The sequence below is a fragment of the Salmo salar genome, chromosome ssa15 (genome assembly GCF_905237065.1).
Source record: "Salmo salar chromosome ssa15, Ssal_v3.1, whole genome shotgun sequence".
In the NCBI taxonomy this organism is placed as follows: domain Eukaryota; kingdom Metazoa; phylum Chordata; class Actinopteri; order Salmoniformes; family Salmonidae; genus Salmo; species Salmo salar.
This window is the reverse complement of record NC_059456.1, coordinates 32674259-32687694: the sequence shown is the minus strand read 5'-3', so window position 1 is coordinate 32687694 and position 13436 is coordinate 32674259. Positions and strand designations below refer to the sequence as shown.

General features: G+C 45.1%; 1 protein-coding gene across 6 annotated transcripts in view; it reads right to left on the bottom strand.

Moving 5' to 3' along the window:
• The window catches only part of LOC106571274 (unconventional myosin-VI), a 136875-nt gene that overhangs the window by 60223 nt on the left and 63216 nt on the right, over window positions 1-13436 (bottom strand). For all 6 annotated transcript variants that reach the window (XM_014144128.2, XM_045695626.1, XM_045695627.1 and 3 more), the window contains 2 exons: window positions 12408-12488; window positions 3134-3314 (listed from right to left, as the gene is read on the bottom strand). In XM_014144128.2, the coding sequence (XP_013999603.1) occupies window positions 3134-3314; window positions 12408-12488 (262 nt within the window). The remainder of the gene's footprint in view (window positions 1-3133; window positions 3315-12407; window positions 12489-13436) is intronic.

Below are 13436 nucleotides of genomic sequence, written 5' to 3'. Positions count from 1 at the left end.
CTGGGAAACTGGCCAGAATTGAAGGAATGATGGATGGCGCTAAAAACAGGGAAATTCTTAAGGGAAATCTGTTTCAGTCTTCCAGAGATTTGAGACTGGGACCGAGGTTCACCTTCCAGCACGAAAATTACCCTAAGCATACCGCTAAAGCAACACAAGTGTTTTAAGGGGAAACATTTAAATGCTTTGGAATAGCGTAGTCAAAGCCCAGACCTCAATCCAATTGAGAATCTGTGGAATGACTTAAAAGATTGCTGTACACCAGTGGAACCCATCTAACTTGAAGGAGCTGGAGCAGTTTTGCCTTGAAGAATGGGCAAAAATCCCAGTGGCTAGATGTGCCAAGCTCCTAGAGACATACCCCAAGAGACTTTCAGTTGTAATTACTGAAAAAGGTGGCTCGACAAAGTTTTGACTTTGGGGGGGGTGAATAGTTATGCACGCTCAAGTATTCAATTTTTTAAATCTTATTTCTTGTTTGTTTCACATAAAAATATATTTTGCATCTTCAAAGTGGTAGGCATGTTGTGTAAATCAAATGATACAAACCCCCCAAAAATCTATTTTAATTCCATGTTGTAAGACAACAAAATAGGAAAAATGCCAAGGGGGGTGAATACTTTCGCAAGCCACTGTAGACTAGACCAATGACTTCTTCATGCAACAACACACAATGAGAAAATGCCAAGGTATCTTCCAGCTCTGTGACAAAAAACTTTTAACTACCACTTTCTCAGCATCCCTTATGCTTCCTGTCCTGTGCCCTGGTGCTTTACTCATATTGTCACTGCACTCACAGAGACAGCTATGTCTTTGTTATTGGTTGGCGTACCAAACAGTGTGTGTTCTGAAGTAATGTGGTCTGACAAGACATCTCATAAGCCAGCCATGTGTTAAAGGGATACTTTGGGATTTGTCAGATGAACTCGTGGATATGTGTGTCTGTGTGCAGTGTGAAGGAAGTTGCTAGCTAGCGCAACTTCTAACTAGCATTAGCACAATGACTGGAAGTCTACGGGTAACTACTAGCATGCTAACAGATACCCATAGACTCCCAGTCATACGCCAAGAGACTTTCAGTTGTAATTACTGCAAAAGGTGGCTTGACAAAGTTTTGACTTGGGGGGTGAATAGTTAAGCACGCTCAAGTATTCCGTTTAGCTAGCAACTTCCTTCAAACGGCAGAGAGACACACAAAAATGGTATCCACGAGTTCATAAAAAAAACAAAAACATTTTTAGTCATTTAGCAGACGCTGTAATCCAGAGCGACTTACAGTAGTGAATGCATACATTTCATTTCATGCATTTTTTGTACTGGCCCCCCGTGGGAATCAAAACCACAACCCTGGCGTTGCACACACCATGCTGGCGTTGCAAACACTATGCTCTACCAACTGAGCCACAGGGAAGGCCTTCATCTGACTCTGGGGAAGTAGATATAGGGCTTCACATGCATACATGCATACACACACAGACAGAGAGTGTAAGACTTGGCTCACCTGATATGGAAACTACACTGCTCAAAAAAATAAAGGGAACACTAAAATAACACATCCTAGATCTGAATGAATGAAACAATCTTATTAAATACTTTTTTCTTTACATAGTTGAATGTGCTGACAACAAAATCACACAAAAATAATCAATGGAAATCCAATTTATCAACCCATGGAGGTCTGGATTTGGAGTCACACTCAAAATTAAAGTGGAAAACCACACTACAGGCTGATCCAACTTTGATGTAATGTCCTTAAAACAGGTCAAAATGAGGCTCAGTAGTGTGTGTGGCCTCCACGTGCCTGTATGACCTCCCTACAACACCTGGGCATGCTCCTGATGAGGTGGCGGATGGTCTCCTGAGGGATCTCCTCCCAGACCTGGACTAAAGCATCCGCCAACTCCTGGACAGTCTGTGGTGCAACGTGGCGTTGGTGGATGGAGCGAGACATGATGTCCCAGATGTGCTCAATTGGATTCAGGTCTGGGGAACGCGCGGGCCAGTCCATAGCATCAATGCCTTCCTCTTGCAGGAACTGCTGACACACTCCAGCCACATGAGGTATAGCATTGTCTTGCATTAGGAGGAACCCAGGGCCAACCGCACCAGCATATGGTCTCACAAGGGGTCTGAGGATCTCATCTCGGTACCTAATGGCAGTCAGGCTACCTCTGGCGAGCACATGGAGGGCTGTGCGGCCCCCCAAAGAAATGCCACCCCACACCATGACTGACCCACCGCCAAACCGGTCATGCTGGAGGATGTTGCAGGCAGCAGAACGTTCTCCACGGCGTCTCCAGACTCTGTCACGTCTGTCACATGTGCTCAGTGTGAACCTGCTTTCATCTGTGAAGAGCACAGGGCGCCAGTGGCGAATTTGCCAATCTTGGTGTTCTCTGGCAAATGCCAAACGTCCTGCACGGTGGACGTCGGGCCCTCATACCACCCTCATGGAGTCTGTTTCTGACCGTTTGAGCAGACACATGCACATTTGTGGCCTGCTGGAGGTCATTTTGCAGGGCTCTGGCAGTGCTCCTCCTGCTCCTCCTTGCACAAAGGCGGAGGTAGCGGTCCTGCTGCTGGGTTGTTGCCCTCCTACGGCCTCCTCCACGTCTCCTGATGTACTGGCCTGTCTCCTGGTCGCGCCTCCATGCTCTGGACACTACGCTGACAGACACAGCAAAACTTCTTGTCACAGCTCTCATTGATGTGCCATCCTGGATGAGCTGCACTAACTGAGCCACTTGTGTGGGTTGTAGACTCCGTCTCACGCTACCACTAGAGTGAAAGCACCGCCAACATTCAAAAGTGACCAAATCATCAGCCAGGAAGCATAGGAACTGAGAAGTGGTCTGTGGTCACCACCTGCAGAACCACTCCTTTATTGGGGGTGTCTTGCTAATTGCCTATAATTTCCACCTGTTGTCTATTCCATTTGCACAACAGCATGTGAAATTTATTGTCAATCAGTGTTGCTTCCTAAGTGGACAGTTTGATTTCACAGAAGTGTGATTGACTTGGAGTTACATTGTGTTGTTTAAGTGTTCCCTTTATTTTTTTGAGCAGTGTATATTGAGCAGTGAGTGTGAGAGAAAGAAAGAGTCAGACAGAGACCGACCGTCACCCTGCTTACCCGATGTGCTGCCTGCCTCCTCAAAGTCGATGTTGCCCAAGTGCAGCACCCCGGCCACCACCCTGAACAGGTCCAGCTTCTCTGTATCATCCAGGCCGATCTTCTTCATGGCCCCGCACATCCTGTTGAAGTCCCCCTGGTCGTCCAGCAGAGGGTCCTTTAGGGGCCCAGCCTTCAGGTGCTGAGGAACCATAGTTGGGAGAGGACAGGTCAGTGGTCACCCTCACCCGGGGCCACCCTGGCTGTGTTAAGATAGGCAGACCAATTCTTTTGACCAATCAGTTCATCTCAAAAAAAGATCTGAAAAGATCTGATGTGATTGGCCAAAAGACCAATTAGTGGAAAAAACATCAGAATTGGGCTGCCTGTGTGAACGCAGCCCGTCTCTATAACCTTAACCCTTCAGGAGCCCAGCATTTCAGGGGCTAATAGACCATGGGGAGAGGATGGGTCAGTGACCAGGGTTACACGCTCTTCACAGAAGGTGTACTGTCTCAAAGATTGGAGGCTTGCATTGGAGGCTTAAAGTAAGCTGTGTCAAGGCTGTGTCTTAACATCAATAAAATAACCTCTCTAATTACCCATCAAGTAAAAATACCATCTGTCTCCCTCACTGAGGTTTTCTTTGACTTGGTTAAAGTGTTTGTTTGGATCTGAGCGGAGGCATGGGCTGCTACTTCACATGTAACATTGGGACTTCAAGCTATAATGCATTTTATTGTACAGAATTAGCACAATAAACCTGCATGAAAGCTGAGGTACATCACATCTCCAACCAGCTGCAGTAGGAAGAGAAGCAGGGATAGTACATTGGATCACACACCTGGAAAACCAACCACACAAGAAGAATGTCACAGTACCATGGTATACTGGTATAGAAATTACAACATACTGTAGCTTCTAACACCAGACTAGAATGCCAGATAAATGGCATTAGGTTTCCTAAACTGAAACAACAAACATTTAAATGTCTGAATAAGACCCATCTCTCTACATGCAATTTTAGATTCTTGAACTTATTTCAACTGACATTATTCTGTAACTGAAAGTGGATGCACTTGTTTATTAATTTAAACTAAGGCAATTCATATTTTTCTGCACACCATAAAGTACAGAACAAAATTTCCTTGTAAACAACAGAGGAGCAGTTTGTTCTTCTCTATAGAGAAATCTAAAACCTAAGGCAGGGTTCCCCAACTGGCCTTATTTAGCCCGCAGGTAGTTTTATTTGCCTACCCCAAGTTTTTTTTACAAAAAATGTCATTCTAACACATAACACATATGGAATCATGTAGTATCCAAAAAAGTGTTAAACAAATCAAAAGTAGCCACCCTTTGCCTTGATGACAGCTTTGCACACTCTAGGCATTCTTTCAACCAGCTTCATGAGGAATGCTTTTCCAACAGTCTTGACGGAGTTCCCACATATGCTGAGCACTTGTTGGCTGCTTTTCCTTCAATCTGCGGTCCAACTCATCCCAAACCATCTCAATTGAGTTGAGGTCGGGTGGTTGAGGAGGCCAGGTCATCTGATGCAGCACTCCAATACCCTCCTTCTTGGTCAAATAGCCCTTACACAGCCTGGAAGTGTGTTTTGGATCATTGTCCTGTGGAAAAACAAATGATAGTCCCACTAAGCGCAAACCAGCCATGCTGGTTAAGTGTGGCTTGAATTCTAAATAAAATCACTGAGTGTCACCAGCAAAGCACCCCCACACCATCACACCTCTTCCTCCATGCTTCACGGTGGGAACCACACATGCAGAGATCATCCGTTCACCTACTCTGCGTCTCACAAAGACATGGCAGTTGGAACCAAAAATCTCAAATTTGGACTCATCAGACCAGAGGACAGATATCCACCGGTCTTATGTCCATTGCTCGTGTTTCTCGACCCAAGCAAGTCTCTTCTGCTTATTGGTGTCCGTTAGCAGTGGTCTCCTTGCAGCAACTCGACCATAAAGGCCTGATTCACGCAGTCTCCTCTGAACAGTTTATATTGACATGTGTCTATTAATTGAACTCTGTGAAGCATTTATTTGGGCTGAAATCTCTGAGGCTGGTAACTCTAATGAACTTATCCTCTGCAGCAGAGGTAACTCTGGGTCTTCCTTTCCTGTGGCGGTCCTCATGAGAGCCAGTTTCATCATAGCCCTGGATGGTTTTTGTGACTGCACTTGAACTTTCAAAGTTCTCTTTGCTTATTTGCACTGTTCTTGCTATAATATGGACTTGGTCTTTTACCAAATAGGGCTATATTCTGTATACCCTCCCTATCTTGTCACAACACAAGTGATTGGCTCAAAGGCATGAAGAAGGAAAGAAATTCAAGAAATGTACTTTTAATAAGGCACACCTGTTTATTGAAATGCATTCCAGGTGACTACCTCATGAAGCTGGTTGAGAGAATGCCAAGAATGTGCAAAGCTGTCATCAAGGCAAAAGGTGCGTACTTTGAAGAATCTCAAAATAATATATATTTTGACTTGTTTAACACTTTTTTGGTTACTACTGTACATGATTCCATATGTGTTATTTCAATGTGTTCACTATTATTCTACAATGTAAAAACAAGTAAAAATAAAGAAAAACCCTTGAATGAGTAGGTGTGTCCAAACTTTTGACTGGTACAGTATGCATGTATGCATGTACAGTTGAAATCAGAAGTTTACATACACCTTAGCCAAATACATTTAAACAAAGTTTTTGACAATTCCTGACATCAGGTTATGTTGATATAGGACTCATTTTACTGTGGATATAGATACTTTTGTACCAGTTTCCTCCAGCATCTTCACAAGGTCCTTTGCTGTTGTTCTGGGATTGATTTGCACTTTTCGCAACAAAGTACTTTAATCCCTAGGAGACAGAACGCGTCTCCTTCCTGAGTGGTATGACGGCTGTATGGCCCACGGTGTTTATACTTGCGTACTATTGTTTGTACAGATGGACGTGGTACCTTCAGGCATGTGGAAATTGCTCCCAAGGATGAACCAGACTTGTTGAGGTCTACAAAATGTTTTCTGAAGTCTCGGTTGATTGCTTTTGAAAGGCACTGAGTTTGAAGGTAGGCCTTGAAATACATCCACAGGTACACCTCCAATTGACTCAAATTATGTCAATTGGTCTATCAGAAGCTTCTAAAGCCATGACATAATTTTATGGAATTCTCCAAGCTGTTTAAAGGCACAGTGAACTTAGTGTATGTACATTTCTGATCCACTGGAATTGTGAGTAAAGTAAAGTAATTTGTCAGTAAACAATTTTTGGAAATATTACTTGTGTCATGCACAAGGTAGATGTCCTAACCGACTTGCCAAAACTATAGTTTGTTAACAATATATATACAGTTGAAGTCGGAAGTTTACATACACTTAGGCTGGAGTCATTAAAACTCATTTTTCAACCACTCCACAAATTTCTTGTTAACAAACTGTAGTTTTGGCAAGTCGGTTAGGACTTATATATATAAACATACACATATATATATATATATATATATAATAAACGCAGCAAAAAAATAAACGTCCTCTCACTGTCAACTGCGTTTATTTTCAGCAAACTTAACATGTGTAAATATTTGTATGAACATAAGATTCAACAACTGAGACATAAACTGAACAAGTTCCACAGACATGTAACTAACAGAAATTGAATAATGTGTCCCTGAACAAGGGGGGGGGGGGGGGGGGTTCAAAATCTAAAGTAACAGTCAGTATCTGGTGTGGCCACCAGCTGCATTAAGTACTGCAGTGCATCTCCTCCTCATGGACTGAACCAGATTTGCCAGTTCCCGAACATTTCTGGGGGGAATGGCCCTAGCCCTCACCCTCAGATCCAACAGGTCCCAGATGTGCTCAATGGGATTGAGATCCGGGATCTTCGCTGGCCATGGCAGAACACTGACATTCCTGTCTTGCAGGAAATCAGGCACAGAACGAGCAGTATGGCTGGTGGCATTGTCATGCTGGAGGGTCATGTCAGGATGAGCCTGCAGGAAGGGTACCACATGAGGGAGGATGTCTTCCCTGTAACGCACAGCATTGAGATCGCCTGCAATGACAACAAGCTCAGTCTGATGATGCTGTGACACACCTCCCCAGACCATGACGGACCCTCCACCTCGATCCCGCTCCAGAGTACAGGACTCGGTGTAACGCTCATTCCTTCGACGATAAACGTGAATCCGACCATCACCCTTGGTGAGACAAAACCGCAACTTGTCAGTGAAGAGCATTTTTAGCCAGTCCTGTCTGGTCCAGCGACGGTGGGTTTGTGCCCATAGGCGACGTTGTTGCCGGTGATGTCTGGTGAGGACCTGCCTTACAACAGGCCTACAAGCCCTCAGTCCAGCCTCTCTCAGCCTATTGCGGACAGTCTGAGCACTGATGGAGGGATTGTGCGTTCCTGGTGTAACTCGGGCAGTTGTTGCCATCCTGTACCTGTCCTGCAGGTGTGATGTTCTGATGAACCGATCCTGTGCAGGTATTGTTACACGTGGTCTGCCACTGCGAGGACAATCAGCTGTCCGTCCTGTCTCCCTGTAGCGCTGTCTTAGGAGTCTCACAGTACGAACATTTCAATTTATTTCACTGGCCACATCTGCAGTCCTCATGCCTCTTTGCAGCATGGCTAAGGCACGTTCACACAGATGAGCAGGGACCCTGGGCATCTTTCTTATGGTGTTTTTCCAGAGTCAGTAGAAAGTCCTCTTTAGTGTCCTAAGAATTTCATAACTGTGACCTTAATTGTCTACCGTCTGTAAGCTGTTAGTGTCTTAACGACCGTTCCACAAGTGCATGTTCATTAATTGTTTATGGTTCATTGAACAAGCATGGGAAACAGTGTTTAAACCCTTTACAATGAAGATCTGTGAAGTTTTGTTTCCAGATTTTTACGAATTATCTTTGAAAGACAGGGTCCTAAAAAAGGGACGTTTCTTTTTTTGCTCAGTTTACACACACACACACACACACACACACAAGTTCTGTTAAACCATTGTACTGTGACATTCTGGTCCAGCCTAATGCTGGACACAAAATATGTTGTAATTTTGACCTCAAGCCCTAAACTACAGAGCAAAACCACATCATGCATTTAGAGAAAGCATGCAACCCCACGACACTCAGCACTGATGTGAACCCTGAGACAAAAAAATCTTCCCAAAATTCACATCATAATAAAAATCTAAAAGTAGTAGTCCTGGTCACAGCACCAAATCCATAAATCACCTGATTGTCCTGAATTGTATAAAGAAGCAATGTAAAGAGACATATAACCTTGATCAACACAAGGGACAGGGGACATGGTATGGAACAATGTATGGGCAAGGGTTACAAAATTCAGGCAATTTTCCAGGATTTCTGTTAACTGAAATCTGGATTTCTGGGAAAGTTACCAGAGTTTTGCAACCCTAGTTCAGGCTTATCATATGCACTGGCAATAAGCATGAAGGCCTTATTCATCATTTTATCACAACACGATGCTCTCCAAAAGGTCAAAACACAGCATTTATCATGAGCAGGTGATTCCTGAGATCAAAAGGTATGATCCTCCATGACTATATAATAAGATCCAAGGCAGGCTCTCAGGAGCCTGCCTTGTCCAGCTGTGAACATTGAAAGAGGGTAAATGCAACACCTAGCTGTACTGTACCTACCACCTAAAAGCAACACCTAGCTGTACTGTACCTACCACCTAAACGCAACACCTAGCTGTACTGTACCTACCACCTAAACGCAACACCTAGCTGTACTGTACCTACCACCTAAAAGCAACACCTAGCTGTACTGTACCTACCACCTAAAAGCAACACCTAGCTGTACTGTACCTACCACCTAAACGCAACACCTAGCTGTACTGTACCTACCACCTAAAAGCAACACCTAGCTGTACTGTACCTACCACCTAAACGCAACACCTAGCTGTACTGTACCTACCACCTAAACGCAACACCTAGCTGTACTGTACCTACCACCTAAAAGCAACACCTAGCTGTACCACCTAAAAGCAACACCTAGCTGTACCACCTAAAAGCAACACCTAGCTGTACCACCTAAAAGCAACACCTAGCTGTACCACCTAAAAGCAACACCTAGCTGTACCACCTAAAAGCAACACCTAGCTGTACCACCTAAAAGCAACACCTAGCTGTACTGTACCTACCACCTAAAAGCAACACCTAGCTGTACTGTACCTACCACCTAAAAGCAACACCTAGCTGTACTGTACCTACCACCTAAAAGCAACACCTAGCTGTACTGTACCTACCACCTAAAGCTTCACCTGAATATCATCTGCTTAGGTTAAACATACGCTGAAAACTCAACCCAACAAGTACTCAGAATCTCTTTACTTACTTGCCAGTTTTAACAATAGAAAGATAATTACTGATATTTCTATGTGTTTAACCTAAATGGTACTATTACCTTTACTAAAAAAACATTATCTGACAAAAAATGTCCATACTCAGAGAGACACTTCTTCTGATGTCCCCAACTAGCCTACACAGAACAAATGAATCATCACTGGCCCTCAAGAGGAGAGAAAAAGAGGCATAGTGTTGTCCAGGTCATTTCTTCATAACAATAACAATTCATTACGGTGAGTCCTGAAGGGGTGCCATACACACAGCTGCAATGGTGGACTACTTACAGCTGTATGCATAATTAATCAAAGGGAGAAGGCAAAGGAAGGAAGTAATTTCATTGGGAGGATAAAGAATTCTCATTGATGTGGTACATTACATCTATCCATACGGTCATGTCAGTGGCTCCTTTCCTAATTCAAATGTTTGCTGCTTATCTGCATCACATCTCAGAGAACAATGTTTCAAGAGGTAATATACAAAATGTTTTAATCTGACCAGAATGAAAATAAAAGTTGTAGGCTACTTTGTGGGAATTTAAAAACTTTTGAAATAAAAGATGTCACTACTAGAAGCCACTGCATCAGTGTATCCGCAGACCAGGACAAAACAACAATCCTCCTTTGACTGAGCAAGCCATTAAGTAAAGCTAAAAGCCACTGAGACAGATACGGGAGCAAGGTGGGGGTAGAGAAGTACATTCTGTTCACTCTCTCCGCAGACAGAGTCGTGCCTAAGTGCATTTCCAATTAGTTCTGGAGATGAGAAACCGGCTGTCATTAGATAGCAAAGGGAATCCTGGCCAAAAACTAGAGATAAGAGAGAGGGTTTCCGTCTGTGGTTTTCATGGATATTGGAATACATGGAGTAGTGAAGATGCAATTCAACCAATATATAATGTGCACGAGGAAAGAAAGTGGATAGGGTGTTGCGAGAGAGAGAGTGAGGGGGTTGAGAGAGAGAGAGAGAGAGAGAGAGAGAGAGAGAGAGAGATGGAGAGTGAGGGGGTTGAGAGAGAGAGAGAGAGAGAGAGAGAGTGAAGGGGTTGAGAGAGAGATGGAGAGAGAGAGAGAGGGGGGTTGAGAGAGATAGAGAGAGAGAGAGAGATGGAGAGTGAAGGGGTTGAGAGAGAGAGAGAGATGGAGAGTGAAGGGGTTGAGAGAGAGAGAGAGAGAGAGAGAGAGAGAGAGAGAGAGATGGAGAGTGAGGGGGTTGAGAGAGATGGAGAGTGAGGGGGTTGAGAGAGATGGAGAGTGAGGGGTTGAGAGAGATGGAGAGTGAGGGGGTTGAGAGAGAGAGAGATGGAGAGTGAAGGGGTTGAGAGAGAGAGAGAGAGAGAGAGAGATGGAGAGAGAGGGGGGGTTGAGAGAGATAGAGAGATGGAGAGAGAGATGGAGAGAGAGAGAGGGGGGCTTGAGAGAGATAGAGAGAGAGATAGAGAGGGGGTTGAGAGAGATAGAGAGAGAGAGGGGGGGTTGAGAGAGAGTTGAGAGAGAGAGGGTGTTGAGAGAGAGGGTTGAGAGAGAGGGGGTTGAGAGAGAGGGTTGAGAGAGAGGGGGTTGAGAGAGAGGGTTGAGAGAGAGGGGGTTGAGAGAGATGGAGAGTGAGGGGGTTGAGAGAGAGAGAGAGAGAGAGTGTGAGGGGGTTGAGAGAGATGGAGAGTGAGGGGGTTGAGAGAGATGGAGAGAGAGAGAGAGAGAGAGAGAGAGAGAGAGAGAGAGAGAGAGAGAGCGAGAGAGTGAGAGAGGGTTGAGAGAGAGAGAGAGAGGGTGTTGAGAGAGAGGGTTGAGAGAGAGGGTTGAGAGAGAGAGGGTGTTGAGAGAGAGGGTTGAGAGAGAGAGAGAGAGAGAGAGATGGAGAGTGAGGGGGGTTGAGAGAGAGAGAGAGAGATGGAGAGTGAGGGGTTGAGAGAGAGAGAGAGAGAGATGGAGAGTGAGGGGGTTGAGAGAGAGAGAGAGAGATGGAGAGTGAGGGGGTTGAGAGAGAGAGAGAGAGAGAGAGAGAGAGAGAGAGAGAGAGAGTGAGAGTGAAGGGGTTAGAGAGAGAGAGAGAGAGAGAGAGAGAGAGAGAGAGATATGGAGAGTGAGGGGGTTGGGAGAGAAAGAGAGATGGAGAGAGAGATGAGAGAGAGCGAGAGAAGGGGGTTGAGAGAGATGGAGAGAGGGAGAGAGGGTTGAGAGAGAGGGTTGAGAGAGAGAGGGTTGAGAGAGAGAGGGTTGAGAGAGAGGTGGTTGAGAGAGAGATGGTTGAGAGAGAGGTGGTTGAGAGAGAGGTGGTTGAGAGAGAGAGAGAGAGGTGGTTGAGAGAGAGGTGGTTGAGAGAGAGAGAGAGAGGGTGTTGAGAGAGAGGGTTGAGAGAGAGAGGGTGTTGAGAGAGAGGGTTGAGAGAGAGAGAGAGAGAGAGAGAGAGATGGAGAGTGAGGGGTTGAGAGAGAGAGAGAGAGATGGAGAGTGAGGGGGTTGAGAGAGAGAGAGATGGAGAGTGAGGGGGTTGAGAGAGAGAGAGAGAGAGAGAGAGAGATGGAGAGTGAAGGGGTTGAGAGAGAGAGAGAGAGAGAGAGAGAGATGGAGAGTGAGGGGGTTGGGAGAGAAAGAGAGATGGAGAGAGATGAGAGAGAGCGAGAGGGGGGGTTGAGAGAGATGGAGAGAGAGAGAGAGAGAGAGAGAGGGTTGAGAGAGAGAGGGTTGAGAGAGAGGTGGTTGAGAGAGAGGTGGTAGAGAGAGAGGTGGTAGAGAGAGAGGTGGTTGAGAGAGAGGTGGTTGAGAGAGAGGTGGTAGAGAGAGAGGTGGTAGAGAGAGAGGTGGTAGAGAGAGAGGTGGTTGAGAGAGAGGTGGTAGAGAGAGAGAGAGAGAGAGAGAGAGAGAGTGAGGGGGTTGAGAGAGAGTGAGAGAGAGATATGTACCTTACCTCTGGACTCTTGCGGTTCTGAAGGATCTGTTTGTCTGTGTCCTTGTTCGCAAAGAAGCGAGTGCATCCTCTGTTCAAATACTGCAACATAGACAAGAATCAGCAAACAGCAGCAGATTTCATGGATCAATATACCGCAGTATGACAGTTTTAACAATACCTAAAACATCTATTGAATATCCCATCAACGCTGGTCCAGGATGGTTTAACATGATCGTCAACACATCAAACACCATGCATGACCAGTTGCAATATGGCAAACTTGATGACTTTCGAAAGTCAAAGCAAAGTAATATATCCACATCACTGTCTCTGTGTGGACTCTAATACTGATTTTTTGTGTCTTGAGGATTCACCATTGTTCACAGCAAAGAGTTTATATTTGGCACAAAAGACGTTTCTCCCTCTCTGTAATTGCTTTTGTGCGACTTTTAATGACTTCTCAGTAGCCTGCTCTCTTCCTGCCTGTCACTAGAGATACGGCCTGATGATGAGCGCGACAACAACTTCCCAGGTGGGTAGGAGAGAAAAACAAAACAGAACCCGGTGGCTTATCTTGTTTGTACGAGAGGAGTATTCTCAGCTGAAACGGAACAAAGGTTTTCATTACAGAGATAGGCCTTTGGGAGGATTCTGTATCTCTCTCCCTCCCTCCCCACCTAATTTTTTGTTTCCAGATCAGCAGAAAAAAAGTTAAAAACGGATGAGACTATTAGAGGAAGGTAGCTCGGTCAGGCAGAACTGCCTTGCTTACTGCCCAGAAGAATGGCTTCACTGGACAGATAGAAACAAGAGGCAATGCACGGCCACACAGTACACACATTTATGAAAATATGAGAGGGGAGATGTAGCCTACCGCTGAAATGATATATGTGTCAGCATTGACGTTTGACTTAGTTAATCCTATCTTTTCCCTGCAACTCCCTTCCCGTCTAGCTGCTCAAACCCACTTTCAATTCGGGATCCATTAGATGCAAATCTGTACTGGGTGTGAAAGAGAAGACACTTGACTTATATGGGTGCTGTTGT